At 36.8% G+C, this 13386-nt stretch overlaps 1 protein-coding gene across 1 annotated transcript; it reads left to right on the forward strand.

The window, feature by feature from the left end:
* Nucleotides 1-250: 250 nt before the first annotated feature.
* LOC139729641 (monocarboxylate transporter 5-like) lies at nt 251-11724 on the forward strand. Its single transcript, XM_071640567.1, has 3 exons — nt 251-440; nt 10204-11112; nt 11594-11724. Exons 1-3 carry the CDS (start codon nt 251-253, stop codon nt 11722-11724), a joined length of 1230 nt encoding a protein of 409 aa, XP_071496668.1.
* The last annotated feature ends 1662 nt before the right edge of the window (nt 11725-13386 follow it).

Genomic DNA, 13386 nt, shown 5'->3' on the forward strand with positions numbered 1-13386 from the left:
CATTACAAAATCAAAGGGGGCACACGCTTCCCCATTTTTTCCTTTTCATTTCTTTTGTTTTAATAAAAAATAAGGAGGGGGGGGGGGGGCGCGCCCGGTGCGCACCCTCTGGATCCGCCACTGGTGATGTTTTTAAATTTTGCAATTTTCTTTGTTTTTTGCGTCGGATTCTGACAGATCAGACTAATCCTGCTTCCAGTCAATTGCCACTCAGCCACCATCGTCAAGCAGTGAATGAAAAGACGAAGATATGGCGGATGGAGAGAAGGAGACTTGGCGATTCATCGTGCTGCTAGGAAAATGTGGCATTTCTTTCTTCAGCCAGGGCCTACTCAAGTCATATAGCATTCTCGTACCAGTCATGGCTACGCAGTTTCGCTCATCGTACGCTATTGTCGGACTGATAGTCTCGATGCAGTTTACAGCAACCTTTCTCTTCTGTAAGTTTTCCCAATGTAATTTCCATTTTCATGATTTTTCCTTTGAAATCCTTCTGAGGATACCGTTAGATACAGGTCTAATTGCATCCATTCATATCTTCTTCTTTTTTAGAATCTGACTGTTAGTTGTGACTCAAAACTTACCATAGTAAGACTTCTTCTTCTTCTTCTTTTGAAGTGAAGTCTACATTCTGGTATATTTCATAGATCATAAGCATGATAAGTATTTTATGAGTGTACGCACTGCACCTGTGTGGTTTTGCATGCATAGATCCATTACCGCTGCTTCCGAACATGATTGTTGTAAATTGGGATATATTTACAGACTACCAGTAGATGTACATTCAAACACATCCAACACACACACACACACACACACACACACACATACACAATATATACTTACATGATTATATATAAGATATATATTGAAGACTATAACTGGTCTCGTCGAGTTGTCGAGTGCAAATCATTGTATGGAGCATATTACAAACGTAGGTTCAACCTTATTAGTTTATTTGTGTGTGTGTGTGTGTGTGTGTGTGTATGCGTGTGTGCGTGAGAGAGAGTGTCTCGCACCCCGTCCTCTTGGATTGGGACCATTTAGAGGTGTTTCAGCATGTTTTTCACTCTGATTTTATATTTTCCACCACATTAAACTTTAGGCCCTTTTGCCCAAATGATGATCAAGAGATTTGGCCCACGACCCACATCACTCGCTGGAGGTACTTTAGCTGGCATATCGATCTCCTGCCTGTATTTTGCAAACACACCCATACACATCGGAGTTTTCCTAGTTCTCGCAGGTGAGTCATACGGTATACAGTCATAACTGTTCAATCTAATGCACAAATTTTGAAAAAGTCATATCCCCAAAGATCTGGATATACGAACTCAATTCCCTTGGCTCTCAGAAAAGTTTCCCCGATTATGAACTTCCACAAGTTTCAACTTATGAAAAAAGGGTGAAAATGTATTTCCCAAAATTTTAATTGTATGTTTCCGGTCATGCTAATGAGCTATCAGCCAACATGGATCGCGATGATCCATGGCTTTTAAGTTCAAGGAAATCTGCTAACGGTAAATAGTCGAATATCAATATCAGAACATGAAATGACGAAGGTAAATAATCATGTCGGAGGTTAAAAGCTAACTTGTTAATGGTGGAAATGCCAGGGGGAAGGGTGGCTGAAGGGTGCATTTTTTTTTTTTGGGGGGGGGGGGTATTTGTCAGTCCGTTTGTCCGTCCATCTTACGGCTTATTAACAAGATTTCAGGGACAAAATCGCTTGGCAAATGTTCTTTTTACCTGTCCTAGCTTTACTACATGAAGTCTATACGCGCTGATTAGGTTTTGGGTAATATCTCTCGTGTTTTATTTAAGGTCAAAAGTCACTTAATAATAATGATACAGGGTACTTATAATGCGCCAATTCCACATAACTATTGTGATCAAGGCGCAGTAGACAGTGGTAGAAAAAGTGAGTATTAAGCAAACATGCACATGAAGATGAATGCCACAATGATGACGATGGGAAAAAATCATCACATACAATTCCACTGGAAAACGGTTACGTATAAATGAGTATTGAGGGCAACTTTAAAGGAGTCAACATATAACGGATAGCTTGAGGCAACTGATTCCATGGTAAGGTCCAGCATGTGCAAATGACCGATCCCCCCATGATTTCTTCGTTTTTGGAACAACAAGAAATTTACAATCGGATGACCTTTTAAACATCTGGGAGGATTATAAAATGTCAGCAAATTAACATCACACTCTGGGGCAGATCCGTGTATGCAATGAAAAGCAAGCAATAATCATTTGAATGTAATGCGAGATTAAACGGGTAACCAATGCAATGAGGACAAAACAAGGGTGATGTGAGTATTTATATTTGTGAGGGTTTTGTTTTATTGTTTTGTTTTATTTATGTTCCGTATAAAAACAACAACAAAACAATAATCGTACAGTCAACAGAATGATATTTCAAATACGGCTGGATTGCACTACTCAGCTGTGCCTACACGACACAGCTGTTCTACCGAGGGGTCCAGGAACAGAGTAAATTATAAATGTAATAGAAAACATTGAATGCGAAAAACAAAAAACAAACATTACTATAACTTTTAAACAATATCTAAAAAAAGTGAGCAAAAATTAAGTAACACCCCACCCACCCATCCTACTTTATAAACTTGAAATTTATCTTGATATGAACATTATGAAAAAAAAATTAATATAACAGATACAGTTTATTTTATGCCACATTTAAATCAAAAATGTTTCGGAATATATAAACATTATAAAAAATGCATGTAACAAATACAGTTTATTTTATGCCACATTTAAATCAAAAATATGTCAGAATAACATCATTAATCATTTTATTAAAACTGGTTACACTTAAACAGCATTTGGGCGCTGAAGGTAATTCATTATAACTGGAAGCTCCTCTGTACGAAAACAATCTACGACAATATTCGGTTTTGGGTTTTGGCAGTGAAAGGGTACCATTTGAGCGGAGAGAGTAATTTCGGGACATGAGATTAAATAATTCTTTAAGATATGGGGCACTGTAGTCATGGAGACATTTGAAAACCATGGAATTTAAATGCTTTTTACCCCTTACGTTTAAAGAATCCCAGTTTAGAACTTGATGAATTTCATGATTTGATACATGCTTGTATGGATTTATCCCAAGAATTATCCTACCCGCAATATTTTGCAACTTTTGTAATTGCGAAGTATATTTCAGCGAGGCCGAGTCATAAATCAAATCGGCATAGTCAAACAGAGGGAGTATAAGAGAATTATATAATAGTTTTAAGCATGTTTCATTAAGAATATGACGAAGTCGACCAAAATATTTTCCAAGTTTACCAGCTTTACCAAATAATGCATTGATGTGAACATCCCACTTTAATTGCTGGTCAAGTGTAACTCCAAGGTACTTAACTGTTTCTTTGTGTTGGATCACCTGCCCACATAACTTTATGCGAAGGGCATTGCGGCGTGATAATAAAGAGCGAGAACGAATAAAAAAAAACTCTCAGTCTTTTGGAGATTTAGATTAGGTTGGTTAACACACATCCAATCGTACACTATTTTAAGATCCTTGTTTAGAACGTTTTCAATGTGGATAGGGTCATTATGTGAAAAATATAACACTATATCGTCTGCATACAAGTGAATGCGACAATTCTTTACTTGACTAACAATGTCATTAATATAAATCACAAACAGAACTGGCCCCAGGATAGAGCCCTGTGGGACACCATGATGTATATCTAAAAAAAAAATTGACATAGAAGAATTTAAAAGTGTTCCGACTTTTCGATTTGTTAAATAGCTTCTAAACCAAGCAAGACAAGCGTCAGAAAACCCCATTCGCTTTAGCTTTTGCAACATAATGAAAGGATCCACCGTGTCGAACGCTTTCTTCAAATCAATGAAGATTGCCCCTGTGTAAAGACCTTTGTCGATGGCGAGCAACCAGTCATCCGTAACTTTTAACAAAGCAGTGGTGGTAGAATGTTAATCTCGAAAGCCTGACTGTGCTGTAGATAGCAAATCGTTTGTTTTTAAATAACTTGTAAGCTGCTTTTGTACTATTTTTTCAAGAACTTTTGAAACACAGGGTAAAATCGCAATGGGGCGATAATTTGTAGGACAAGATAAATCACCGGACTTGAATAAAGGAATGAGTTTGGTCATTTTCCACTGAGAGGGAAAAACACCTTCCGCTAAGGATTTGTTGAAGAGATGTGTAAGTGAAGGAATTATGACAGGGGTGGAAATTTTCAATATGTGCATAGAGATACCATCTAGGCCCACAGATTTCTTATTCTTCATGCCCATTAATGTTTTGAACACTTCATCCTCGGTTACAGATACAAAGTCGAAAGTAGATTCAGTACTTTTACTTTGATTGGCATCACGTGATACTTGGGGTATTTTTGACGGTAACTCTGACCCAACATTTGCGAAATAATCATTAAATTGATTTGCATGAGATATAATATTTAGATTGGAACGGTCAGTTTGTGATGAAGTTTTGTTTGGCATAACATCTTTTAGAATATTCCAAATTTGGTTGGAGTTTTCAGCGGCAGATAATTTGTTACTGTAAAAGTTTCGCCTTACCTTCCTGATTCTGGTTGTTACACTGTTTCTCATTGTTCTGTATTCCTTCCATGAATTATCATAGCAAGTTTGTTTATTTTCTTTTATTGATGAATTATTTTCATTCACAAAATTCCATTTGGCTTTATGGGCTTTTGCTTTTAGTTTATCTCGTTCCTTTATTAATTTTAAAATATCGGAAGTCATCCAAGGGGACGGTTTACTTTTTACACGTTTTTGGCGGCAGGGCATATGTCGATTTACAACCTCTAATAAAAGATTTTGCCAAACTTCAACTGCATCATCTAGGCACGTGCAATCATACACCAATTGCCAATCTTGTGAGGTTAAATCCTCCAAATATGTGTCTCTAGAAAGATTATTTAGTTTCCTGTAAGTGACTATACGAGGAGTTTTATGCTCATGGTTAGATTTCCAGATCACATAACACAAATAATGGTCACTAATCCCTGTACAGAGAACACCATGCGACTTGATCATCTCCTTTGAGTTACAAATCATATGATCAATCAGGCTCTTAGAATTGTGACAAACTCTTGTAAACTTATTTGTATTTAATTGGATTAAGGAATATGTCTCATTGATCAGATTAAGACGCTTCGTGTCACTGTTAAGAGAGTGTTTCATTAAATCACAGTTGAGGTCACCCATAACAATAATGTTATGATTAAAGCCATCTAAGAAGGAAATCAGTTCTTCATAATGATCAAGAATGTCAGATTTACTATTTGGAGGCCTATACCATGATAAAAATATGAACGATTTCACACATTTACTCGGATATATCAAAATTGGTAGGGCTTCCAAGTAGTTTAATGAATCATGATCTAGCAATTCAAATTGTAAGTTGTTTCTGATATATATAGCAATTCCACCTCCGTTCCTGTTCCTGTCTTTCCGAACTATTTGAAAACCATCTGTATCAATTTCATTGGTCAAAATAGAATTATCTAACCAGGTTTCATTTAAAGAAAGTATATAAATATCATTCTGCCTAAGTAGTTGTCTGATTTCGCAAATATTTCGGAGTAAACTTCGTACATTCAGAGTGATGTAATAATTTAAGGCCTTTTTATTTAAATTCATCAAATTCCAAACTTTCTGAAAAAATTGAAATTCCAGTAGTAGTGGACAAATTCGTATGTAATGGTAATTATTTCTGATTATTTGTTCCTCTTCTTGTTTTTCAATCACATTTACAGGAAGGGAGGAAAAAATACATTTTGAGCACATCCAATCAATGAATTTATGGTTAGGATTATCGTATTCCCTTATGCTAATACCAACACATGAGGCATGAACCCAATGACAACAAAGCGTACATTGTAGACCTCTTTGGTTACTTTTGACAGGCTTAGTACAACCTACACAAGGATAAGCTATTCCCATTGCAAAAGAAAAAAGAGAAAAAAAAAGAAAAAGAAAAATATGAACAGAAAAATCTACAGGAAACGAGTGAAAATTCACTCACACAAAAACATGAAAAAGCACCATTATTGCATTGAAATAGTACTTGAAACATGTTAATAATCAATAATGCCACAGGGAAAGATCATGTAAGTGAGCATATTTGGAAACAATTCGTTATAGGAAGTAGCTCGAATGTCATATAAAATCTAAGTCACTCTCTCTAGTGATTAAACGTTTCATTGTTCTTCCCCCACTGGCTGGGACTAGAGCAAAGATTCTGCCGTCAGAAGGCCACGCTGCAAGAACCTTCGAACACTCTTTCGTTTTTTTAAGCAGTTCGGCGTTTGTCTTCGTGAGGTCCTCTTCGATCCCCATCTTCGTCCCTTTGAGAACGCGACGCCTAGAGAGAACCACTTTGCGTACGCGATAGGAGACGAACTTAACGATGATGACACGCGGACGTTTCTCACGAGGCTTGTTGTTCCTGGTCACTCTTGCGTTTCGTGACTGGGGCTGATCGAGATCTTTTTTCGAAGACAGTCTGTGCGATCGCTCGATGTCATCTTTCGAGAGGGGTATGTTAAGCTTTTCTTTCGCGATTTGGCAGATCAGCGCATCTGTATCCTCCCCTTCTGATTCGCTGACACCATGGAACCGCAGACAATTGCGCCGGGAGTATTGCTCTTGGGTGTTGATTGCCCGCTGAACCGTGTCCAATGTGTTTTGCTGTTTGTCAATGACTGACTTCAACTTGGCGATCTCCTTGTCCCGTGCATCAACTCGACATTCCAGATCCATTATTTTTCGCTTCACTGGTCTCAATTCGATGAATGATGTCATTCAGTTCTTCATGGACAGCTTCTTTGACTGCTGTCCGGATAGTGTCGATAAACATCGATCCTTTTATGTAGCGCTGAATGGCCTCGTTGACAATTGGTGCAATCGAAACACGTGACGAGGATGGCGCCATGTTCAGAAAAACACGTACGATGGAAGTTGTGTCAGAGTCAAACACACGCAATATTTGGACGAGTAGATGAAAAATACTACTCAATATGTCAAGTTATGAAGTTGATAAACGGTGAGGCGAGGTTATAAAATCAAGGTGATTCTGAGAGAGTCGTTGACTCACGATTAATGGCAAAAGTTAACTCATTATTCGGTGTATGTGATCAGAGAGAACAGAACACTAATAAAACAAAGTAAAATGTTAAAATATATGCGTTCCTATCATTGCAGCTAAATATGTGGTGCATTCATAAAAGGCTTACAAATAGGCCATGCTGTTCAGAGTCTCAGCGTCACATTTTGAGATCATAGGTTCGTAAGTTCCGCTTACAAAATTCAACCAGTCTATACGGTGACACATACATGTATGTAGAACGTTGCACGTCTCGAGGTCCGTATGCGTAACAACAGTAGATGTCTTGCACCTTCACAACAAGCACGGAGTATAAAAGTTCAATAAATGATACAACAGTGACGGAATCAAGGTGTTTGCTCACTAGAACTCCAGATGAAAGCCAAGTGCAGACATAAGTGACAATAAACACATAACATCCGCGAACAAAATGTGAAAATGGGTAATACGAGCTGCTGAATTTTGCAATTTTTGTAAGGCGTGAAAGTTGAGATTGTGGTAGCTGAAATAGGAGTGCATTGCCAAAGTCAAGCCGGGACGATATAAGAGCATGAACTATTTTTTTCTGTGGCTGAACGAGAGCAGAGATTTGAACAGACATTGTAGAATCAAATAATACTCCAAGATTTCTACACGATTTAGATGGAGCAATAACCACATATTATCAATCGTTAAAGAAGGAAGACTGACCTTGTCCAGTAGAACTTTGGAGCCAATAAATAACAACTCTGACTTTTCCTGATTTAACTTCAATGAATGAGAGCTCATTCACTTTTTGACATCATGGATACAAGCCTCAAGTTTCTGAATGATGTCAACGACATTGGTTTGGGTAGGTAGAAATGATGTACACTATATATCTGGATATCATCAGCATAACAATGATAGTTAAAAGAGTGACAATGTAGAATCTCTTTCAAACCAGTCAGATAAATAGAGAAAAGGGCTGTGTCCCCAACAGATCCTTGTGGAACACCACAGTCTAATGGAGCAGGATCAGATTTTGCATTATTAACACAAACAACCTGAAACCTGTCAGATAAGTATGACTTGAACCACTCAAGAGCTTTACCATCAACACCTAATGACTTCAAAGTATTCACCAGAATCGTATGATTAACAGTAGCAAATGCTGATGATAAATCAAGCAGTACCAGAACAGTAATATTTCCCTCACCCATATCTCTCAAAATATCATTGGATAAGTTAACTAGTAAGGTCTCAACACTATGATGCGGCGATATGCTGACTGACGTTATCTAAGAAATTATTCTTCAGCAGATAGTCTGATATTCGTGAAAAGACAACACGCTCAAGGATCTTCGACAAAAATGGAAGGTTCTATACAGGCCGGTAATTCTGCAGAGCCTCAGGATCAAGGGATGGCTTCTTTAACAAAGGATGAATGTATGCTAACTTCAATGAGACTGGCACTGATGCCTGCTGAAGACTCAAATTAACAATGTTGGCTATTATAGGTGCAAAAATCTAATCGCGGCTTAAAATGTGATATTTCTCCCTGTAACTTCTGGAATAAGCCCTCAGCAAAAAAAAAAAAAAAAAAAAGAGAAAGTACACACTTTTTCAAGTTTATCTTTCTCATAGACTATCTGGCTAAAAATGGTGTTTTATATACCATATTTTAAGGTGATTTAATTAGTTATCAAGGTAATTTAATTAGCTACCAACCTATATAGTAGGTCAATGAAAATGTTAACCTTACGCATGAGTGAACACATTTGTATTTCTACTCCAAGGCACAAAAGTAAAAATTGCAAAATGGACAAGTTGATATTCAAGCGTATTTCCTCTTCAATATGATAATTGGAACAAAAGACGAATTTAGCGCAGTAGAAATGCAAATCAATTTGCAAAAATCAACCTATGATCTCAATAATGTCTCTGTAACCCTCCAAAGGTAAAGAAAGGCAAAAATAATCGAATAATGGAGGAAAATAAAGAATCTTCTGTGAAATCCGCAGTCAAAAGACATAAGAGAAAAATTATGGAATTAAGAAAGTTAAATTTGAAGCGTTATTCCAAATTAAGAAAATTGTAAATAAAATTTTAATCTTGAATTTGTCTCATGCATTCTTAAATTCCTTAATCAAAGGTAAAATGAAAAAAATTTGTAGATTTTATCACCTTTACGGCTTATTCCCTATGTCATTTAAAGTTTGAAATGATGGAAACTGCTTATGTTCCACCTTCAATTTCCCCACTAGGTTTTTGTTTTGAAGACAAAGGGAAACAAGGGAACGGAAACTTATTTCTGCTGTTTCCTTCATGTCTCTCATTGCTTTAAATTGATCTTTTGTTATCATTGCTATCTTGGAAGGCATTTGCAAATGAATTTCAATACGTCCAATTCTGCAATTTTTACGTTCCTGCCATGGAAGACAAAAACGAATGTGTTCACTCATGCGTAACATTTCCCTTTGCATAAACCTACCAGGTTGATAGGCAATTGAATAATCTTTGATACGTTATATGACACATGGATTTTTATCTTAAGCTTCTATGAAAAATATTAACTGGAAAAAGTGTTTTCTTTCTCTTCTTTTCTTTTTTTTTTTTTTTTTGCTGAGTGTACATTAAGTCTATGATTATTAGTATTATGTAGTATACAAGTCCAAAGACACTGTTTCCTCATTTAACGGATAGAAACAGATTTGAAAGTTTTGTGTAGAGAGGGTGAAAGGTAAGTCCTTGGTAACTGGTTAGTACTTGGTAGAAACAGTCATATCTATCAGAAGTTGAGACATGCCATAGTCTCGTGGAGCAGGCGAATTGCTGTAATTCAATCTCATGTTACTCTTACTCCTCCGACATTGTTTACTTTTGTAAACATCATCCCATCCCATATAGGAAAGATGGGAAATAGCGCATATATGTATGTCTTTGCCTTTTCCCAAAACTAGGGCATAAATAATTAGAAAGGAGAGTTTGTTTCTGTAGGTGTAACAAGTATTCTTACTGCGCAGGACTTTTTGTTGTTTCTAGGAGTATTTATGTAATACATTTTGTTTATACGTTACGTTGCTCATATTTTCTTTCTCTTTTAGGTCTCGGTTTTGGGATGCTTTTCCAGACTGGCTACGTAACCTTAAAAGACCACTTTGGTGATCAATATGGTTCAATGAACACTATTTCAATATTGGGCACCGTGTTAGGAACTGCGGCGTTGCCAATGTTGACCAAAGAACTATACGAAGCCTATGGCTTACATGGAACTTTCCTCGTGCTTGGCGCGCTCACTTGCAACCTTATTGCTGTTGGTGGAACAATGAGGTACCGAAGAGTGACAGAGAGGGTGCAAAGTTATGACGCTGATTATATGGCCGTACGATCATCTGAACCTGCAGAGTCAACGAAGAAAGAAGATGAGACCAGCATTGACTGCAATAAGAGTGAAAATTTCGGTAATGAGTCCATCGCTCAGTCAAGCCATCGTTTTCTGCGATCTGCGATGGAAAGTCTTCGTCTGTTTCTCATGGAGCTCTTCGCCATTCACGCAATAAAGGAAGAACGTTTCTATGCCACTTTCTTTTTGCCTTGCCAACTGTTAATGGAATTTGTCTATGTTGGTTGGACCATCTTTTTGGTGTCCTATGGCCTAAGCATTGGGATAGACCCTGCCCTTGCCCCGTATCTCACTGTCGCAAGTGCGGCTGGAGGAGTGATTGTCAGGATTTTCTTGACGATTCTTCAGTGTTTCAAGCCTCGATGGAATCCACACACATACGTTTTGCTCAATGGTATTACTACCGTCGCACTCTTTCTCTACCCCGTCAGCAAGTCATTCGAGTATACCATGTGCTGTTCAGTTGTTGCCGGCATAGGGTTACATGGATCTTACGCATGTTTTTATGCAGCCATGGGCATCCTTGTAGCCCCTAACAATTTCCCAGGAATCCTTGCAATGTCTTTCTTTGAGACGGGACTAATGACAGCTGGAACTGGTGCATTGGCAGGTAAGACTCAAAAAGAAAATCAAGACATAATCCCTGTGTGTCTTTAAAGGTTCGAACAAAGATAACCAGAAAATTTTCATGTGAAAGAAAATGAACTTTAGACGTTTTAAGCGGTAATGTAAATAATCTTATCGTGTAAGTTTGAGTAAATATTATTTACACGAATAAAATGTTGCTGCTAATCATACCTTTATGCCACATGAGCTTCTGCACCGCATCGACGTGCCAGAAGTGAATGTCTTGCTCTCCTTTTTATTTCCTCTTCAAGGCATTTTTTGTGAAGACGTGAATTGTGAAGACGTTATCCCGCCTTCTGGGACATCGTTTTATTCAAAAGTTATAATACTGTAATTAGAATTAATTCATCATGTAAAAAATGTGCAACGTCCAGGACTAATGACAATGGATAACGATTTACATCCAGTAATTTTCACCTAATCCAAAATTTATACCATGTCTCCATCTTGTTATCTTTTCACAGGATATCTCTATGACGTCACGGAATCATTTGAGACAGTCTTCATGATATTTGGAAGTATGACCTCAGTGATTGTTGTCTTGGGTTCCACCTACCTCTTTTTCCACAGAAGGAAAGAAGCAGCTAGAAAGTAGACTACATTATGTGGACCACAAGAGTGCGTGATCACTATGGCGTGTTGAGCACAGGAGGTCCGTAAGCTGTTCTTGAGAATCTTGTGCGTTTTCCATATGTTTGGACAGTATCGAAAGAGCTATAGAGTTTTAAAAAACAAGGAAATAACGATATCCTTGTCAACGAAAATACGCCTTTTGAAGAAGGAAAAAACATAATGTACTCATTCTTACGTCATAATAGATGTCTTGTAGTATGTGCACTTGTATACATTACCATTATGTACATAAGATAAGCATTAAAACTCATAACATTAATAGGTCCAATGCATCATTTTACAATCTTCATGAGAGAACCAGGAGACATTGCATATCAATGCGTAAAGAATTTTAATGAAATTTCATCGGAAAAAATCGTAGCAAACAATTTCTTGATGATTAACGAGCCGATTACAGACATTTCCAGGGTGTTGAATTATTTGGTGGACGGGACAAACAGGAAGTTAAAATGAAAAAAAAATTGCACCGAAAACGTGATTTTGTTTATAATGTCTCATTATATAAGGCACTGCACATGGATGGTGTAAGAAATTGTGCACTTGATGGAAGATTTGATTAAAAAAGAGAACTTAAAAAATATACTTTTCCTTTCTTGAAGATTGAAGCATTTCAGTAAGAAATGGCGTGCTTATAAACATTCATTTCATGGCAACGAAATAGATAGATAGATAGATAGAAAGTCGCTATCGATCAGTTTGGTAAACTAGAAGACACTAATGCACATATTGCATAATTTGACAAGATATTCTTTAAGTTTTCTCTTCAATGAAAACATAGAAACACACTGCTTAATATCATCCGGAAGACTATTCCACATCTTAGGGCCGCAATATCTTCTTGCGTGTCGTGAAAACTCTACTTGAAATTGGGTAATCTATAATCATCCACCTGTCTTGTACAATACTTATATTAACCCCATTGTTCTTTAAAAAAAAAAAAATAAAAAGATCATGGCATTATAAGCAAATACATAAAACAAACAGTTTGGGTCTTATTAATATCAGATATTTTTAAAAATATCTTTATAAGATATTTGATGTTAATCATTATATAGTTTAATTATATAGATCTTATACAGCTATGCTTTCATTCATTCACAGGGTGGGTGTGCATGATTTGTCTTTCTTTCAACATTAATGTCACGAATTTACGTACATACCGTCTATTTGGAAATTATATGAAAATAAATTACATGAAATAGAATATTACAAGTACGAAATAAGTGTTTCAATTTTTTTGAGGTCCGTGGAGGTCGACTTGTTATATCTATTTACTGTTATTATGACTTCATTGAACTAAAAAGCAATGCTCTACTCAGCTTACAAACACAAATACAACATATTGCAATATACTCAATTGATTTAAGCTGGACAGAGTCACTGAATATTTAGACCAGTTATAAGTCACCTTTTAATAGGTCATTTGAATATACCAAATAGATAAGGGAATCTACTGATAAACAGAAAAACAATGGCAACAGCGTGGTGAAGTCGAACAGAATCAAACATTTGCTAGAGCATATTCTATCATTCGACCGGAGCTGCCTATCCTATATTTTTTCTACCGTCACATCATTATGGCGTCGTCAACATCTATATAATGTATCTTTATGTGGTATATCAA

The sequence above is a fragment of the Diadema antillarum genome, unplaced genomic scaffold (genome assembly GCF_040938485.1).
Source record: "Diadema antillarum isolate AM-2024a unplaced genomic scaffold, OU_Dant_1.0 seq00000248_RagTag, whole genome shotgun sequence".
NCBI lineage: Eukaryota > Metazoa > Echinodermata > Echinoidea > Diadematoida > Diadematidae > Diadema > Diadema antillarum.